The sequence below is a fragment of the Oncorhynchus clarkii genome, chromosome 20, assembly GCF_045791955.1.
Source record: "Oncorhynchus clarkii lewisi isolate Uvic-CL-2024 chromosome 20, UVic_Ocla_1.0, whole genome shotgun sequence".
Lineage (NCBI taxonomy): Eukaryota > Metazoa > Chordata > Actinopteri > Salmoniformes > Salmonidae > Oncorhynchus > Oncorhynchus clarkii.
Genome location: NC_092166.1, coordinates 28,839,216 through 28,860,220, shown reverse-complemented (window position 1 = coordinate 28,860,220; position 21,005 = coordinate 28,839,216). Strand labels below are relative to the sequence as shown.

Genomic DNA, 21,005 nt, shown 5'->3' with positions numbered 1-21,005 from the left:
GCTCGGCCACCGACCGACCGCAAGGCACTACAGAGGATAGTGCGAACTGCCCAGTACATCACTGGGGCCAAGCTTCCTGCCATCCAGGACCTCTACACCAGGCGGTGTCAGAGGAAGGCCCTAAAAATGGTCAGACTCCATCCACCCTAGTCATAGACTGTTCTCTTTGCTACCGCACGGCAAGTGGTAACGGAGCGCCAAGACTAGGTCCATGAGACTTCTTAACAGCTTCTACCTCCAAGCCATAAACCTCTTGAACATCTAGTCAAATGGCTACCCAGACTAATTACATTTCCCCCTCTCTCCACACCACTGCCACTCTCAGATGTCATCTATGCATGGTCACTTTAATTAACTCCACTTACATGTACATACTACCTCAACTAACCGGTGCCCCCGCACACTGACTCTGTACCGGCACCCCCCTGTAAATGTTGTTATTTTTATTCTTATCCGTATTTTTTGAAACTGCACTGTTGGTTAGGGGCTTGTAAGTAAGCATTTCACTGTAAGGTCTACAATTCTGCGCATGTGACTAATACTATTTTATTTTATTTGATAATGCATTTTATGTAAAACAAATTATTGAAATCGAACAGACCTCAAAAAGCACGAAATCGAAATTGACTGGTGTATTCAATGCCTGCCTAATTTTTATTGTTTAACTTATTTTCTAATGGGTACGCTTCTTTGAGAGGCTTTGGAAGACCTCCCTGGTGTTTGTGGTTGAACCTGTGTTTGAAATTCACTGCTTGACCGAGGGACCTTAGATTATTTTGTGGGGGATACAGAGATATTTTATTATTATTTTATTTTTATTACCTTTATTTGACTAGGCAAGTCAGTGAAGAACAAATTCTTATTTTCAATGACGACCTAGAAACAGTAAGTTAACTGCCTTGTTCAGGGGCAGAACGACAGATTTTTCTGGGATTCGATCAGGCAACCTTTCGGTTACTTGTCCAAAGTTCTAATCACTAAGCTACCTGCTTTATGATGAATGATGAGGTAGTCATTCAACAATTATGTTAAAAACTATTAATGCACACAGAGTGAGTCCATGCAACTTACTATGACTTGTTAAGCACATTTTTACTCCTGAATTTATTTAGGCTTTCCATAACAAAGGTGTTGAATACTAATTGACTCAGCTTTTCATTTTTTATTAATTTGTAAACATTTGTGAAAACCTCATTCCACTTTGACATTATGGGGTATAGTGTATAGGCCAGTGACACAAAATCTCAATTGAATTCATTTAAAATTCAGGCTGTAACAATAAAACGTAGAAAAAGTCAAGGGGTGTGAATACTTCCTGAAGGCACTTTAATCCTCATCTGGAGGGTTCAACACAACTCTAGTCCTCAAGAGGGTCAGAGTCTATTTTTTCCATCCTTACCTTCTAAGCTTTAACCAATCGATGACTTAATTGATCAATCAAATGTCATGGTGGACGGGAACCAGTACAGATCACAGGTGGGCCGCTAGTTGAACAATCCCAAAGCCACATAGTAGAATATTCTATAACTTTGGAAAACATCGGAGTGAACAGAGAACCACTCCTTGTACATTCTCAAGGTGCCTGGCCAACCTTTAACAAACACCCCTGAATGACTTCTGAAGACGGACATAATGCAAGCCTCCACTGTACAACACATGAGATAAAGGCACCTTTCTTTTCTCTGTTCAGTCACTACAAGTGAGCGGGTAGGCTAAAGATAAACATATTTCCATCATAAAATATAATAGATTGACATATGTCAAACACTAACAATGTTGAATGCAAAATATAATGTGTCATCTAATAGGCTGTTTGTATCTCACGATGTAAATAACATAACCTAGGTGAGGCAGCACAAAATAATATCCCCCTTTACACAATTAAATATAGACAACTTTAGAGGCCCAAAAAATTCTACCTTCCAGAAAAATTTGGTTAAACATGTGTATATTACCTGAAATAGATTTGAGTTTATTGATACATGGACATTGGTTAAGTGGCTGCTGGCCGTTTGGGAACGTTCCCTACTCTCTCCCCACATAGACAGTGCTCCATTCAGCAAAACCACTTGGGGTCAACTTATGAACTGTAACAATTTAGAACATGACCTGAACTTATAATATACACCACTGAGTGTACAAAACATTAGAAACATGTTCCTTATATTGAGTTGCACCCCCTTTTGCCCTCAGAACAGCCTCAATTCGTAAGGGCATGGACTCTACAAGGTGTCGAAAGAAAGCTTTCCACAGGGATGCTCCAATGCTTCCCACATGAGTCAAGTTGGCTGGAAGTCCTTAGGGTGGTGGACCAGTCTTGATACACACGGGAAATTGTGGAGCATGAAAACACCAGCAGCGATGTGGTTCTTGACACACTTAATTAAACCGGTGCGCCTGGCACCTGACATCATACCCCGTTCAAAGGCTCTTAAATATTTTGTCTTGTCCATTCAACCTCTGAACGGCACAAATACACAATCCATGTATCAATTGTCTCAAGGCTTGAAAATCCTGGATTTAACCAGTGACATAAATAAGGGATCATAGCTTTAACCTTGTCAGTCTATGTCATGGAAAGAGCAGGTGTTCATAATGTTACGTATACTCAGTGTAGAAGATGTTTTATTCAAAGCAACTTAGTAGTGCGTGCATACATTTTACGTACAGATGGTCCCGGAAATCGAACCCACTATCCTGGCATAGTAAGCGCCATGCTCTACCAACTGAGCTACAGAGGAAAGTGCACTGCATTGTACTGTGTTGGTATTGGCCTGTCAGACCTATTCTGTCAGTTTGTTTTTGAATACTCCACCTAGTGGTAGAATATCTAAAAAGGTATATCATAAAAATATAACTAACTAGACCTTGTTGATGTTCAGATTAGTGCTATAAAATAGTCATGTTGCATTCAAATGTATATATGTGAAGTCATGTTTCCTTAAATGTATATTACACAGTGTTGTGTTTACATGCGTCATGAGTTGAGTGGGAAGGGCAGTAGCCTAATGGGCAAACCATGTGGCCCTGCGGACATACTGACTGACAGGTGGTACGGGAAAACCACCATGCCGCTATTGACATGTTGCTATACACGTGCACATATTTACCTTTTTGCTCATACTGAGTGAAGGGAGGTTAGATTAAACTGGGGGTAGACAATTGTAAACACAGCACTGTCATATAAAGGCAGAGGGAACAAAACAATGCACTGTAAGGTGCATAGCACCACCTAGTGTCATTGAACATGGCTGAAACTCATAATGCCATAGCTGTTAATGTGCCTCTGTACATTTTTGTAGATGTAAAGTTTTGTTTGTGTCCAGTATTTTAGCAATAGTATATTTGCCTTAAACAATGTGAAATGTCTGAGTTTCTATTTATTTCAATAAAGATTATAATTTTTGTTTAGTATTTCTAGGTGTGATTACACATACAGTATTTTATCTTGTTTTTTGTAGTATTGGTAAAGTGTGAGTAAACCTCTCATTTACTCACAGTTGTAGGTTTAGGTGATGATTCTTTCAGTTCCCGAGCGCAGGGCTCCGACTCACAGTCAGAGATCTCCCCCACACCATCCTCCTTCTTTCCCTGATCATCTTCAGCCTCATCCACATCGCTATCCGTGTCTATCGTTGGAAGCTCATCTAAAAATAAATATATATATATTTTTTAAACAAGTGTCCACTGAAAATCTCACTCTATAAAAGTTCCTATTCTGTTAACTGATACCCAAATGATGTAGTTGACTATTTCCTATACTCGTTCGTACGTGGTTTAAGCATAAATTGGAGACTTTTTTTTTTTTTTTACATTTAAAAAACTTAAAACTTGTATCTCAAACAGGCTGCTTCAAAAATGCTTGCCATTTCCTCATAGAACATGTCAGCCTCCTGAGGAGGCTTAGCTGGCAAATCAGTGGTCTTCTCACATTAATATTTGTAATTACCAGTATACGCCGACAACATTCTGTTGTTGGGTTGGGACCACACCATTCAACCACAGAAAAGCTGCTTTTTAAAATAAATAATTAAAAAATTTTGGAAAGAAATCTGGAAACACTGGACAGTGATTTTTACCATATAGTAGGGCAAAAAAGTATTTAGTCAGCCACCAATTGTGCAAGTTCTCCCACTTAAAAATATGAGAGAGGCCTGTAATTTCCATCATAGGTACACTTCAACCATGACAGACAAAATGAGAAAAAAAATCCAGAAAAATCACATTGTAGGATTTTTTATGAATTTATTTGCAAATTATGGTGGAAAATAAGTATTTGGTCACCTACAAACAAACAAGATTTCTGGCTCTCTTCTTTAAGAGGCTCCTCTGTCCTCCACTCATTACCTATATTAATGGCACCTGTTTGAACTTATCAGTATAAAAGATACCTGTCCACAACCTCAAACAGTCACACTCCAAACTCCACTATGGCCAAGACCAAAGAGCTGTCAAAGGACACCAGAATCAAAATTGTAGACCTGCACCAGGCTGGGAAGTCTGAATCTGCAATAGGTAACCATCTTGGTTTGAAGAAATCAACTGTGGGCGCAATTATTAGGAAATGGAAGACATACAAGACCACTGATAATCTCCCTCGATCTGGAGCTCCACGCAAGATCTCACCCCGTGGGGTCAAAATTATCACAAGAACGGTTAGCAAAAATCCCAGAACCACACGGGGAGACCTAGTGAATGACCTGCAGAGAGCTGGGACCAAAGTAACAAAGCCTACCATCAGTAACACACTACGCCACCAGGGACTCAAATCCTGCAGTGCCAGACGTGTCCCCCTGCTTAAGCCAGTACATGTCCAGGCCCGTCTGAAGTTTGCTAGAGAGCATTTGGATGATCCAGAAGAAGATTGGGAGAATGTCATATGGTCAGATGAAACCAAAATATAACTTTTTGGTAAAAACTCAACTCGTCGTGTTTGGAGGACAAAGAATGCTGAGTTGCATCCAAAGAACACCATACCTACTGTGAAGCATGGGGGTGGAAACATCATGCTTTGGGGCTGTTTTTCTGCAAAGGGACCAGGACGACTGATCCGTGTAAAGGAAAGAATGAATGGGGCCATGTATCATGAGAGATTTTGAGTGAAAACCTTCTTCCATCAGCAAGGTCATTGAAGATGAAACGTGGCTGGGTCTTTCAGCATGACAATGATCCCAAACACACCGCCCGGGCAACGAAGGAGTGGCTTCGTAAGAAGCATTTCAAGGTCCTGGAGTGGCCGAGCCAGTCTCCAGATCTCAACCCCATAGAAAATCTTTGGAGGGAGTTGAAAGTCTGTGTTGCCCAGCAACAGCCCCAAAACATCACTGCTCTAGAGGAGATCTGCATGGAGGAATGGGCCAAAATACCAGCAACAGTGTGTGAAAACCTTGTGAAGACTTACAGAAAACATTTGACCTCTGTCATTGCCAACAAAGGGTATATAACAAAGTATTGAGATAAACTTTTGTTATTGACCAAATACTTATTTTCCACCATAATTTGCAAATAAATTCATAAAAAATCATACAATGTGATTTTCTGGATTTTTTTCCCCTCATTTTGTCTGTCATAGTTGAAGTGTACCTATGATGAAAATTACAGGCCCACTTTTTAAGTGGGAAAACTTGCACAATTGGTGGCTGACTAAATACTTTTTTGCCCCACTGTATGTGGCTGATAACATAATGAACATACACAAAATATTAGGGTTGTTCATTGATGGGGACATCACAATATGATATCACGATAGTTAGGTATCGATACAATATGATTTGCGATTCGATACTGCGAATTTACTGAGATTTAATGTTCCAAACACATTTCTCAATGTCTGCTGAAGAGTGAAAAGAGAGCCATGAGAAACAAGTTTGAGATAAGTGTCCAAAACATGTTGGCTCACCATTTAAAACAGTAAAGAAGAAGATGGAAAACAAGCTATAGGATGAGAAATACTAGAGTTTTGACCTTTATGAGTAGTCATTTCTATGAACTGTTCGGTCAGGAGAACTTGGGTCCCATGCCACTGATTAACATTGAGGACCGCTGGCCTGATGTTGCCCACAGTATAAGACAATGAGGACACCCCCTCATGTTAGGGTATAAGGAACAATATTACAATTATTAATAACCATTGAACTAGTTAAAATTATATTGCCTATGATCCAGGCTATTTAGACACTGATGGAAAAGAAGCCAATTAATGAACAATATATGGAGGTGTCTACATACTGGGACTGCTTTCCTTTGTGGCTACAGCGCATTGAATCCATTTGGGCTAACTAAATATGGCAATATAAATTGGTAGCTAATCCCCTACAAATTATTTTAGATAGATTTTTTGCTACTGGCAAGGAGAGATGGCCAGTCCAATATGGGATACTGAATTTAACTTCCAGGGAGGACGTGCCCTACAGGCAATGGTGAACTACTACATACAATCTCGAGGATATACTTCACTTTTCGCACATACCTTTGTTCTTTTTTTTTCTTTAAAAGGAGGCCACATTTATGTTTAAGGTCATTCAAATCATATTGCTAATAATAAATCAAGATAATGGATTAAGTGCTATTGCTTCTACAGCTATCATATTTTTTGACTGTTTATGCTTTAGACTTGCATATCACTCGTCTTTTTGTTTCCATTTCCTGCCAACAACTGTAAAGGTCTGAATTGGTTAATTATTTCATGTTTTACTTTATTATTATTATTATTATAATAATAATAAATAATATAGAAAACATTAGGAACACAATGGCAAGACTAGCTATTCTCTAGTGATATTAGAAAGGCCTTAATAGTCCTATCAAATGTCCCAGGTGTCTTGATATTCTAGCAAGAAACCATATTGACATAACAAGGCTCCAAGAAACACATTTGCTCCAAAACGACGCACATAGAACAGACAACCATTTGTACAAACTGGTAGACTTGGGTAGTATACCGTATACCGGGTATTTGGGAAAAAGCCACAGGATGGTTTTTCAATACTGATTAAACTATTTATTTTAAGTTTAAGACATTTTAATATTTGTAGCTACTTCAGTAAATACCTGCAGTCAACTTGTGTAATAAGTTAGGAGGTAAAGAACATTGCGTTCTTCACTTCACCTATCACATTATTATGAAGCTTACGGTAGTCCCCAATCACATATTGTTTGTTACAAGCACACAAAGGAGAGACCGGAGCCTTGTGAGTCATTCACTGTTGTGCAGCATGCGCCAAATTAGCTAATTACAGTATGAAATGCACAACTAAATGTTTGCCAGCTACACTGAATAAAAATATAAACACAACAGGTGAAGTGTTGGTCCCATGTTTCATGAGCTGAAATAAAAAGATCCCAGAAATGTTCCATATGCACAAAAAGTTTATTTCTCTCAAAATGTGTTTACATCCCTGTTGGTGAGCATTTCTCCTGTGCCAAGATAATCCATCCAGCTGACAGGTGTGGCATATCAAGAAGCTGATTAAACAGTGCTTTTCATTTGTATAATTTTCAAAGCCTGTATTCACAGATGTGTCTTATTCTAAATAAATGTAGCCTAGGCTACAAAATTATGTTGTGTGCCTTAAACTTATTTGCACTGTAATTTATTTGGTTAATTCTTATTTTGTTTGCTTTATTTATTTTGTCATTTGTAGCATATACAAATGTGGGTTATTCTTTTCATAGGACACATTTACTTTTTGTTCGAGCTTATAAGCACTGTGGGAGCTTATGTAACGCACGTTGTGCAAATCAAGGAAAGGAATAAACACTTACACAATAATACAAATATCTGTTTAGAAGTTTAACTTGTACATGTTTACTGCTAATTTTATTGACAGTAGTTTAGTGTTGGTGTATATTATTGGCTCTCCAATACTCCCATGGTACACATCCCATTCGTTTACTGGCCAACAAGCTAGGGAGTAATGATCAATTAGCAGATATTGCAACCATTGAATCTGAAATCAGGTGAATTACTATCAGAACCCAATTTAAATCAACCAAAGATTCTCCGGTTTCTATAAAGAATTATACACCTGATTGTAAATCCACACCAAGCCAGATTGAGTCCTGTTTAAAAGATAAGAACTATTCTTCTCTCAACTTGAACACAAAAGGGCATTGGATAACATGAAAAGGCAAATCACCTGTTTGGAAAGAAATTCCTCCTGAGGTCCATTTAACATTTTGGAACCAATTAGGTCCACTATTACTCAAAAAGATGTTCTAAAATTCTGTCATCCCATCTCGAAACTTACTTAACCAAAATGGTATATACAAACCATTGTGGGTTTGTTCAATATCAATTCTCCTCAGATAACCTCCGTCATCTATTACATATCTAACATGCTTCATCAGAAACCAAAGCTCTTTGAGCAGTTCTCTCTCTGGACACAGAACAAGCTTTTGATAGGCAAGAATGGTCATATCTTTGGTCGGTTTCAGAACATATGGGACTTAGCTCCAAATTCAATAATATGATTAAAATACTAAAAGGTTAATCCCTCAACCATCCTGTTCAGAATAAATGGAAGTAGCAGGAAAGGTGATCCCATCTCACCTGCACTATTTCTATTGTCTATGGAGCCCCTTGCCCAGGCAAATTACACCAATATCTTTCAGGTCTACAGATCACGTCATCTCATTATACGCAGACGACATCTTACTTTATCTAGACAATGTATCTCAATCTCTCCCAAACGCTTTGACGATCATAGACAAATTCAGCTCAATCTCAAGTTTAAAAATAAATCTAACCCTACTCCCTCCCACTCAAGAGCCTGACAGAGAACCACACTTGTACTTATGGAATCTAGGGCTGTCCCCGACTAAAAACAATTTTGGTCGACCGAGAGTCATCTGTTCTTTCGACCAGTCAATTGGCCAACATTTCTACGTGTATTTTTCCATATATAGTGCATTCTGAAAGTATTCAGACCACTTCCCCTTTTCCACATTTTGTTGTTTCTAAATTTTTTATTCTAAAATGGATTACATTTTAAAAATCCTCAATCTACACACAACACCCCATAATGAAAAAATTGAAAACATGTTAAGAAATTTTGAAAAATGTATTAAAAACAAAAAACAGAAATGCCTTATTTGCAATATTGGCACCATTAGTAAATATGAGCAAAATGGGCAGTGAAAAAAAATGCCTTTGATGTTTATCCTCTTAGTCTTTCATTCAAAATATTCACAAAAATCAAACCTTTGAAGTAAAATAATTGAAAGAAAAAAATACATTCATCATAAAACAAATATTTTTCTCTAATATACACTACTTAAAAAAATAAAGGGAACACTTAAACAACACAATGTAACTCCAAGTCAATCACACTTCTGTGAAATCAAACTGTCCACTTAGGAAGCAACACTGATTGACAATAAATTTCACATGCTGTTGTGCAAATGGAATAGACAACAGGTGGAAATTATAGGCAATTAGCAAGACACCCCCAATAAAGGAGTGGTTCTGCAGGTGGGGATCACAGACCACTTCTCAGTTCCTATGCTTCCTAGCTGATGTTTTGGTCACTTTTGAATGCTTGCGGTGCCTTCACTCTAGTGGTAGCATGAGACGGAGTCTACAACCAACACAAGTGGCTCAGGTAGTGCAGCTCATCCAGGATGGCACATCAATGCGAGATGTGGCAAGAAGGTTTGCTGTGTCTGTCAGCGTAGTGTCCAGAGCATTGAGGCGCAACCAGGAGACAGGCCAGTACATCAGGAGATGTGGAGGAGGCCGTAGGAGGGCAACAACCCAGCAGCAGGACCGCTACCTCCACCTTTGTCAAAGGAGGAACACTGCCAAAGCCCTGCAAAATGACCTCCAGCAGGCCACAAATGTACATGTGTCTGCTCAAATGGTCCGAAACAGACTCCATGAGGGTGGCATGAGGGCCCGACGTCCACAGGTGGGGGTTGTGCTTACAGCCCAACACAGTGCAGGACGTTTGGCATTTGCCAGAGAACACCAAGATTGGCAAATTCGCCACTGGCGCCCTGTGCTCTTCACAGATGAAAGCAGGTTCACACTGTGCACATGTGACAGACATAACAGTCTGGAGACGCCATGGAGAACGTTCTGCTGCCTGCAACATCCTCCAGCATGACCAGTTTGGCGGTGGGTCAGTCATGGTGTAGGGTGGCATTTCTTTGGGGGGCCGCACAGCCCTCCATGTGCTCGCCAGAGGTAGCCTGACTGCCATTAGGTACCAAGATGAGATCCTCAGACCCCTTGTGAGACCATATGCTGGTGTGGTAGGCCCTGGGTTCCTCCTACTGCAAGACAATGCTAGAACTGATGTGGCTGGAGTGTGTCAGCAGTTCCTGCAAGAGGAAGGCATTGATGCTATGGACTGGCCCGCCCATTCCCCAGACCTGAATCCAATTGAGCACATCTGGGACATCATGTCTCGCTCCATCCGCCACGTTGCACCACAGACTGTCCAGGAGTTGGCGGATGCTTTAGTCCAGGTCTGGGAGGAGATCCCTCAGGAGACCATCCGCCACCTCATCAGGAGCATGCCCAGGCATTGTAGGGAGGTCATACAGGCATGTGGAGGCCACACACACTACTGAGCCTCATTTTGACTTGTTTTAAGGACATTACATCAAAATTGGATCAGCCTGTAGTGTGGTTTTCCACTTTGATTTTGAGTGTGACTCCAATCCAGACCTCCATGGGTTGATACATTTGATTTCCATTGATCATTTTGGTGTGATTTTGTTGTCAGCACATTCAACTATGTAAAGAAAAAATTATTTAATAAGAATATTTAATTCATTCAGATCTAGGATGTGTTATTTTAGTGTTCCCTTTAATTTTTTGAGCAGTGTATTTGTGCCACAATTATTGGCACCCCTTCATTCATTCATGCACTGTCAACTGTGGGATCTTATATAGGCAGGTGTGTGCCTTTCCAAATCATATCCAATCAATTTAATTTCTCGCAGATGGACACCAATCAAATTGTAGAATATCAAAGATGATCAATGTAAACAGGATGCACCTGAGCTCAATTTCGAGTCTCATACCAGAGTCTGAATACATACGTGAATAAGGTATTTCATTTTTTGCAAACATTTCTAAAAACCTGTTTTCGCTTTGTCATTATGGGGTATTGTGTGTAGATTGATGAGGGAAAATGTCATTTAAATCAATTTCAGAATAAGGCTGTGACGTAACAAAATGTGGAAAAGGGGAAGGGGTCTGAATACTTTCCGAATGCACTGTAAATTCAAATAATACATCTAAAAGTAACTTCTATTGCCAATATGTAAAAATTGCCAACATAAAGCCAACAAATAAAAACATTGCAGCCCACAGGTAAAACATATCCTGATAAAAATAAATAGCTTATGAATCACATTGGCTACACATGGCCTATATGCAAGGAACTTGAAACATTGTATCAACTATTAACTTGGTCTAGCCCAAAGGCTGTGCTAGCAAAAGTACAACATTGTATAAAATATTTTGGACCCTCAGTTTCATGAGCCAGTGATCTCCGGACAGACAGAGTTGTAGGCTATTTGTGCAAGGGATAAGAAGTAATCAGGTAGAACTATTTTATGACGTTTCCACCGGATCAGAGCATGACATTTTTTACCCTTTCACGCTGAGTAGTTATCGAAAGATTTTTCAAATAGGCTACGTTTAGGAACTTATTGTTCTCAAGGATGTAAAAAGACTTACTCTTGCTGTTTGAGGCAAAGAAATGTTTTATCTGAGAAGCTTAACAGTGATAGTGAGTTAAGACAATCAGAAATAGTATCAGATCCCCAAATCAGCACATTTATAGGCCTACATTTGCACACAGGCCAGGTAGCCTACTTCTATGCGTAATCAGGTGTGTGTCCTTACTCAAGATTGACAAGAGCGCTCCAAACAAATTGACAATGAATAAATTGAAAATTAGTAAATGGAATGAAATAAACCAAAACTTTTCTCAAATGTATAGCCTAGGTTATGCGCTCCGCAAACAACTTGTCCACTCGTACAAGGACAATACTAACACTGTAATAATATATTGAATGCACTAACAGAAATTACTGTAACCTACTCAAATAAATTCAATCAGACCTCAGTAGATGGAATAACATCCCAGTCGCTCTAACCAGAATAATTTATATTGTGAAAATGAATATATTGCCTCGGTTTAATTTTCTGAGCTCAATAGTTCCCATGTCTCACCCTTCCGGCTCGTTGGATAAAATCCACAGTGCGTTTTCAAAATGTATATGGAAAGGTAAGAGATAGGGATGCACATTTCGGTCAATTTTGCTGCCGACTAACTGACCCTCGTTAACTGGTCAACAAAGGGTAAAAAAAAAAAAACGTACCAGTAAAATGACGTGACCAACAGGAAATACAATTTATTATTTAACCTTTAACTAGGCAAGTCAGTTATGAAAAATCTATTATTTACAATGACGACCTACCCAGGCCAAACCCGGACGACGTTGGGCCAATTGTGCGCAGCCCTTTGGAACTCCTAATAACGTCCGGATGTGAAATAGCCTGGAATCGAACCAGGGACTATAGTAACGCCTCTTGCAAGGAGATGCAGTGCCTTAGACCGCTGCGCCACAAAGGCTATAGCCCATTATTGATCATGTAACTCCTGTATTGAAGCAGCTAATAAAACGTCATTTGTAAACATTTGCCAAAATGCAATTCGCGGAAAACACAGTTCTAAACTGCGCACCTAATGCGAGGGGTTCCATATGTGACAGATGAAAATCTCTGTTAGAAACTTAGAAAGAGTGGGAATCTAATAGCAACAACTAGCATGGGTTGCTAATAAGACTAGGATTGTGCCTTTGGCTTCTGGAGAACGAACTGAAGTTGATTGGAAAACTAATATAAACAGGAGAGAAATGCTGTTTAATGGCATGAGGATGTTGCCTCCACGTTTCTATGGATAGATTTTCGAAAGGCTACTTTGAAACAAGGTAAGAAATGCCTCATTATTGGATTTAAAGTAAAAGGTTCAGGTTTCAAACAATTATGCTGCCTCAAGCTCAAGTTGTAAAGTGGTGGGTGACGCGTTGATAGTCAACGGTAGGCTGGCTATAGCCTATGCATCCGAATGGCGAATGGGAGGCACGCTTTACAAGTTGAGATTGAAAAGAAAAAAATTGCTCCTTTTTAAATCGTGGTCACCAAAGTTTAACATGCGATTGCATTTAAAATCTTTACGCTTTGGCCCACACGCTTTCTCACACTATTTCTATTTGGCGCAAAATTTAAAAACTATGCAACTAGGAAGAAAAATGGTATGCCATGACTTCTATATTTAACAATAACACATTGCAATCAGAAGGACGGCCTTTCATATCGCCCCAATGGCCAAATGAGGTATCCGAACCCTTGCCGATATCTTGGATAGTAATGGTTTGAAGACATTCCAAGATCTGAAAGAAGCATTTATATGCTTTTTTTTCTTTTTTTTCTTTATCTCCAATTTAGGTCAGCTATGACTAACACACAATAAAGATGTATAAATTAAATTGTCCCCTTATGTTCACTCTGTTCGCTAAATCAGGTAGGCACATTCCTTCACATGATGCGGGAGTGCCATGCAGTTAAATGCTTTTTGAGGGTCCTCTGGTCGTTATTGGGGGGGGGGGGGGGCCTTTGTTTATTTTCCTTGCATACAAAATAATACAAAACTGTTGATACTGTTCTTTATTTGCATTTCTCATATTTCTGTTTTGTTTGTGGCAGCACACAGGTACAAGAAAATATCAAAATGCAAAAATATATGAATATATCTGAATTAATATTACTTTGGATGTTATACCTGTACCACCCTTCTGAAAAGATGACAAACTAAATAAAAGTTGGTCACAAAAAAAAACATTTTTGGTGCAGGTACAGGCATTAACTACCCAGGAAAAAAAGTATCACAGTATGGATATAAAATCTGCAAAAATAATATTGCAATACTCTACTAAATCGATTTTTCCCCCATCCCAACAGTATATTCAATTCTTAATTACAACCTTTTCGACTGCAGTTTTTGCACTGAGGAGGCATTGACGTATATTCTCTGAAAGCCATTTAAAGACAAATACATATTGAAATCAAAATACCAACCACAGATTGTGTCATACAATGCAAGCTGAATGCAAACAGAGCACTAAACATTGCACCCGTTTCAAGTACCTGTTTCAGTGCTGAGCATGCGCTGGGGTCGGCTGTAGGACTGGATGGAGGCTCCTTGTCTCCCGGGCCCGCGGTGCACCTGAGCCACAATGCTGCTGGGGGGAGTTGGAGGAGGCTGCTGGCCTTGGGGCTCACTGTCAGAAGGCTCACTCTCACTGGAGCTCCAGGCGATGTGCACTGGGTCCTCATCACACCGCAGACCACTGCACTGCACTGGATGCGATACAAAGTTTTAATGGATGTTCATGGATAATAATAAAGCATTTTCAGTAATAATGGATTGTCAATGGATTTGGATTTGCATCAGGCACTTATAGAACCTTCCAATACATATTTTAAATCAGTATAGTAGTTAGTTATCACTAGACACAGACACAAATGACAAGTAAACATCGTGAAGCATTGTTGTCCTATTGTGATTAGATACTCATAAAACATTGATATGCAATGGTATCGCCCAACCAAATATTTTTGTTATTTTAAAACTCAGCTTAACCACTGTTGGGCTATAGTATGAAATTGCATTCTACAACTAGACGAATCATGACAGAAGAGAATGTTGTTGAAACCCTGGACAGAGGCTAAGTGCAGACAAATCTTTTCTAATATTCCCTTCTGGTGAGGCAGGGAAATCTTTTCTAATATTCCCTTCTTGTGAGGCAGGGAAATCTTTCCTAATATTCCCTTCTGGTGAAGCAGGGAAATATTTTATAATATTCCCTTCTGGTGAGACAGGGAAATATTTTCTAATATTCCTTTCTGGTGGAGGTTCAGCATGAAACAGGTTTGTCCGTCTCCGATGATGAACGCATTGCCTTGCCGTAGTGAGTTAGGCAATGTTATAAATCATGGGCTGGATAAAAGCTAAAAGTCTATCGTCTTCAGAACTGGATAATTTTTGCTTTATTTGAGTAATCCGCCTCTCTTAACATTGTTTAATCTCTGGATCTCTCATAAAACTGTAATTGAGAAAAGCCTATGCCTATAGAATCAAACTTTCATTCTTGTTCTTTTTGAAAGTGGCAACTTTTGGACACCTTAAGCTATTACAATATTTGGGAAATAGGCTATTGTTCATTACTTTACCTTGTCTTAAAGCTTTTATGATAGGTTTTGTAGGAGGATTTGGCCATTTGGTTTTCAACCTGGCATGGAGGAATTTTTCCTCCCTGCATGGATCATTTCCTTCTTAATAAACTTAAATTGATTAAACTTGTCATTCGATTTTTCAATAGGCTATTGATATTGTTTGCTCATGCTAATCTTTAGTTTGGCTACCTTGTGTTTTTAGGATATTCAAACTTTGAGATGTTGACTCCAATGCTTCTCACAGTTGTGTCAAGTTGGCTGGATGTCCTTCGGGTAGTGGACCATTCATGATACGCGGGAAACTGTTGACCATGAAAAACCCAGCAGCGTTGCTGTTCTTGACACAATTCGGTGCCCCTGCACCTACTACCATACCCCGTTCAAAGGCACTTAAATATTTTGTCTTGCCCATTCACCCTCTAAATGGCGCATAGACAATCCATGTCTAAATTGTCTCAAGGCCTAAATATCCTTCTTTAACCTGTCTCCACCACTTCAGCTACACTGATTGAAGTGGATTTAACAAGTGAAAACAATAAGGGATCATAGTGATCACCTAAATTCACCTGGTCAGTCTATGACATGGACATTTTTTATACACGCAGTTTATAGAGTGATGGAGTGCAGCATCAGATGACCTGGCCTCCACCATCACCCAAACTCAACCCAATTAAGATGGTTTGGGATGAGTTGGAGTAAAGGAAAATCAGCCAACAAGTGCTCAGCATATTTGGGAACTCCTTCAAGACGTTTGGAAAAGCATTTCTAATTAAGCAGGTTCAGAGAATGCCAAGAGTGTGCAAAGCTGTCATCAAGGCAGGGTGGTTACTTTGAAGAATTTCAAATATAAAACATATTTTGATTTGTTTTAAAAAAAACAACAAAGGTTACTACATGATTCCATATGTGTTATTTCATAGTTTTGTTGTCAATTTATTATTCTGCAATGTATAAAATAGTAAAAATAAAGAAAAACCCTTAAACCTTTGAGCCTCCATTCCTCTGTGTCGTTCTGTACATATTTATTGAAATAGGCTATAGCAGATAGGGAAGCCAGTCAACTTAAAATAGGATAAACGATCGTCCCGATGTAGTCACCATCGAAGATGGCTGTCAATCGGCGATAGACCAAGAATAATAATATCGTCCAACCGTATTGTTGACTATTCAACTATTGTTTACAATACCTTGTGCCGGTGACTGTGCCAGTCGTCGTACAGCTCGCCATTTGTTCCCAGATGAACTTAGGTTCTAAAATAAATCCACAATGATATGTTTGAAGCAATATGAGAAACTCGGCATCATGGAGATGAATTGGAATGACAACATGAAGTACAGTAGCTCAGACTGCTTCTAGATCATATAGTCTGTGTACATTACCCACCTTTATCACAGGAGTGTCCAAAAAGCTGTCTCCACAACTCTCCCAGGACTTGGTAGCAGAACTGTCAGTGATTGAAGGCCCTCGTCCCACTTTTCTGACACCAACTTTGACATCAGGAAATAACATACACTGTATGTCCTTGGAATATCTTTTGCGCTGAAAAATAAATGACTTCATATGTAAAACAGTGCAAAGTTGATATTTACTTAAACTGTCTAGATAGCTGGCTAGTTAGCTAGATAACTCTGGTCCATGTGCAAGCGTCGGATCTGCACTACCAGATGCATTCGCATCCCAGAAAACGCGTGGACCGAAGTTATTCTGGCGTGCTCAAAATTAGTTTATTTCGTATTTTGGCTCTGCATTCTATCAACATTCACTTTGGTGAGTTACTAAAGTATAATGATGCCAGTCACTAAACATGAATCGTGGGGAAAACCCTCTCTGAAAAAATCCTTAGAACGTTGTTGTCGTCGCACAATTGAACCAGACTCAGAGCAGTCTAAGTTAGCTAGCTAACGTTAGCTACCAAGCAGAATAGACTTAGAGAAACGTACCTTTCCTTGAAAAGGCATGTTGGCAAATGGTTACATGTCGTTTTGTATGAGTGGGTATGACATAAAATGTCCAAACATATTAAAATATTGTGATATACAGTATTTTAGCCAGTATATGAAATGACCACTAACGGTAGCTGCCTTCTACACAACTTTTCTTCTTGGCGCGCCACTGGCGACGTTTGTTCACGTGAAGCTTTCCGGAAGTGGTCAAATCTTCTTTGGCTCCTGGGAAATGCAGTACTAAAGGTTTGTTACGCATCTTTACTCCAGTAATTTGCTTGTAGCACGGTCCTTAGATTCATCCAGGGGAAGATGCTGGAAGCAAAAAAATATTAACGCAACATGTAAAGATCCCAGAAATGTTCCATACGCACAAAATCATTTTTCTCTCAAATTTTGGCCACAAATTTGTTTGCATCCCTAATAGTGAGCATTTCTCATTTGGCAAGATAATTCATCCACCTGACTGGTGTGGCAAATCAAGAAGTTGATTAAACAGCACAATCATTGCACCATTGCAATTTGGGGACAATAATTGGCCACTCTAAAAATGTGCAGATGTCTCAAATTTTGAGGGAGTGTGCAACTGGCATGCTGACTGCATGAATGTCCACCAGAGCAGAAAATGTAATGTTATTTTCTCTACCATATGCCGCCTCCAATGTTGTTTTAGAGAATTTGCCCGTACAACCCAGTGTTTCCTCTGCATTCATTTAAGTGTGGCGCTGTGCCACAGCAGAATCATTGCCGCCGCACAAAAATAAACATCCTATTTCTACCAAACATAGTTTCAATAAAGTTATGTAAAGCACATTTGCTTTTCTTGGTAAATAGATAATATGTCTGGGTTCAACACAGTTCTGAAGGTTATTTAGCTCTGTGAGTGGTGGCAGGCAGCCTGCAACTCAAGAAACACAGTGCGCCAGTGACCAGTGTGCGAGTGACCAGTGCTTGATAAAGACTCTGGATTTGAATCACTTCAGAATGCACTTGTATGGGGGGTGATACGTGCCAGAATTAAGCTTAGGCAACCATACCAACGTGTGGCTGTCGCCTACCATTGAACATCTGACTGATATGACACGATACCAACACCTTACTAATGTCTATGGACGTCTGCGTTTAACTAACATGTCGTCATACCAACGCCTTACTACGTCTACATGACGTGTACGTGTCACGTGACATGAACGTGACGTGAACCCTTCAGCAGCTCGACGCCTTACAAAAAAAACGTTTCTCCATTGACAGTCCATGTTAATTCATGGCGGTATTTTATGGTGATAGGAAGACGTTCGGTGACTTGATGAGAGGTATCAGTAGCTTCCCGATGCTTAATTCATGCACTTATTACCAGTGTGCAATACAGAAGCTCTGTGGCATGAAATCAAATGAACTTGAATCACCTCAGAGTGCACCTGCGCGAGAAACTGCAAGGAAAGTATGTTAGTTTGTTTGTTTGACTAACGTTACCTAGCCAACTAGTTAACTACATAAGCTAGCTATAACCTACTAACATCATTTAGATCTATAATATTGCTGCCACAATTGTAACGGCAACCCAATATCCACAAGTATGTTGATGACAGAAACATGGTTAACTAACGTTACTAGTCTAGCAAGTTAGCTAGCTAATTAATTTGGAACTGTATCAAGTGCAAGAAAGATAGTTACATTTATCTGTCTTCGATTAGATTTTTTCTTTCTCAGATGAGTTTATTGAAATATTTCCAGCCACAGCAGTGAAAGAGAAAGAGGGAGCAGGGACAAGAGCATCAGCTAATGTTAACTTACAGTGCCTTGCGAAAGTATTCGGCCCCCTTGAACTTTGCGACCTTTTGCCACATTTCAGGCTTCAAACATAAAGATATAAAACTGTATTTTTTTGTGAAGAATCAACAACAAGTGGGACACAATCATGAAGTGGAACGACATTTATTGGATATTTCAAACTTTTTTAACAAATCAAAAACTGAAAAATTGGGCGTGCAAAATTATTCAGCCCCTTTACTTTCAGTGCAGCAAACTCTCTCCAGAAGTTCAGTGAGGATCTCTGAATAATCCAATGTTGACCTAAATGACTAATGACGATAAATACAATCCACCTGTGTGTAATCAAGTCTCCGTATAAATGCACCTGCACTGTGATAGTCTCAGAGGTCCGTTAAAAGCGCAGAGAGCATCATGAAGAACAAGGAACACACCAGGCAGGTCCGAGATACTGTTGTGAAGAAGTTTAAAGCCGGATTTGGATACAAAAAGATTTCCCAAGCTTTAAACATCCCAAGGAGCACTGTGCAAGCGATAATATTGAAATGGAAGGAGTATCAGACCACTGCAAATCTACCAAGACCTGGCCGTCCCTCTAAACTTTCAGCTCATACAAGGAGAAGACTGATCAGAGATGCAGCCAAGAGGCCCATGATCACTCTGGATGAACTGCAGAGATCTACAGCTGAGGTGGGAGACTCTGTCCATAGGACAACAATCAGTCGTATATTGCACAAATCTGGCCTTTATGGAAGAGTGGCAAGAAGAAAGCCATTTCTTAAAGATATCCATGAAAAGTGTTGTTTAAAGTTTGCCACAAGCCACCTGGGAGACACACCAAACATGTGGAAGAAGGTGCTCTGGTCAGATGAAACCAAAATTGAACTTTTTGGCAACAATGCAAAACGTTATGTTTGGCGTAAAAGCAACACAGCTGAACACACCATCCCCACTGTCAAACATGGTGGTGGCAGCATGGTTTGGGCCTGCTTTTCTTCAGCAGGGACAGGGAAGATGGTTAAAATTGATGGGAAGATGGATGGAGCCAAATACAGGACCATTCTGGAAGAAAACCTGATGGAGTCTGCAAAAGACCTGAGACTGGGACGGAGATTTGTCTTCCAACAAGACAATGATCCAAAACATAAAGCAAAATCTACAATGGAATGGTTCAAAAAGAAACATATCCAGGTGTTAGAATGGCCAAGTCAAAGTCCAGACCTGAATCCAATCGAGAATCTGTGGAAAGAACTGAAAACTGCTGTTCACAAATGCTCTCCATCCAACCTCACTGAGCTCGAGCTGTTTTGCAAGGAGGAATGGGAAAAAATGTCAGTCTCTCGATGTGCAAAACTGATAGAGACATACCCCAAGCGATTTACAGCTGTAATCGCAGCTAAAGGTGGCGCTACAAAGTATGAACTTAACGGGGCTGAATAATTTTGCACGCCCAATTTTTCAGTTTTTGATTTGTTAAAAAAGTTTGAAATATCCAATAAATGTCATTCACTTCATGATTGTGTCCCACTTGTTGATTCTTCACAAAAAAAGACAGTTTTATATCTTTATGTTTGAAGCCTGAAATGTGGCAAAAGGTCGCAAAGTTCAAGGGGGCCAAATACTTTCACAAGGCACTGTAGCTAGCTAATGTGAAATCAGCCTGCATTAAATTAAACTTTCTTTAGTTAGCTAGCTCTTTAAAAGCTTAAGCTATCGTTTTTATAACAAGTGTATGGCTTACTTTACTAGACATAGAAGAGGCATAATCCGGGGAGTGAGGTAGGGGCATATAAGGGACAGAATGGAGCAGAGGAGAGAGCCAAGAGGGGAAATGGAACGAGAAAAGGAGAGAGGAGAGCAGAGTGGAACAGAGGAAAGGCGAGAGCCAGGAGGGGAGATGGAAGGAGAGAGGAGAGCAGAGGGAAGGAGTTGATAAAAGGAGAGGAGTGAGTAGTAAGTCCAAGTGTGTACCACCGGCAATCCGGATGGGACCCAAAGTGGCTTAAAATTGACAGACTGAAGCCGTGGCTATATA

General features: G+C 39.7%; 1 protein-coding gene across 2 annotated transcripts in view; it reads right to left on the bottom strand.

Annotated features, from left to right (window-relative positions):
- LOC139376166 (scaffold protein involved in DNA repair) overlaps positions 1-17,386 on the bottom strand; it is an 85,459-nt gene extending 68,073 nt beyond the window's left edge. Inside the window, exons 1-5 of one of the 2 annotated variants that reach the window (XM_071118428.1) lie at positions 17,198-17,386; positions 16,641-16,796; positions 16,444-16,507; positions 14,168-14,380; positions 3,499-3,647 (exon numbers count right to left, since the gene is read on the bottom strand). In XM_071118428.1, coding sequence (XP_070974529.1) covers positions 3,499-3,647; positions 14,168-14,380; positions 16,444-16,507; positions 16,641-16,796; positions 17,198-17,215 — 600 coding nt within the window. In that variant the 5' untranslated portion in view covers positions 17,216-17,386. The remainder of the gene's footprint in view (positions 1-3,498; positions 3,648-14,167; positions 14,381-16,443; positions 16,508-16,640; positions 16,797-17,197) is intronic. The other variant, XM_071118429.1, reaches the window with a different exon arrangement.
- Positions 17,387-21,005: the final 3,619 nt, after the last annotated feature.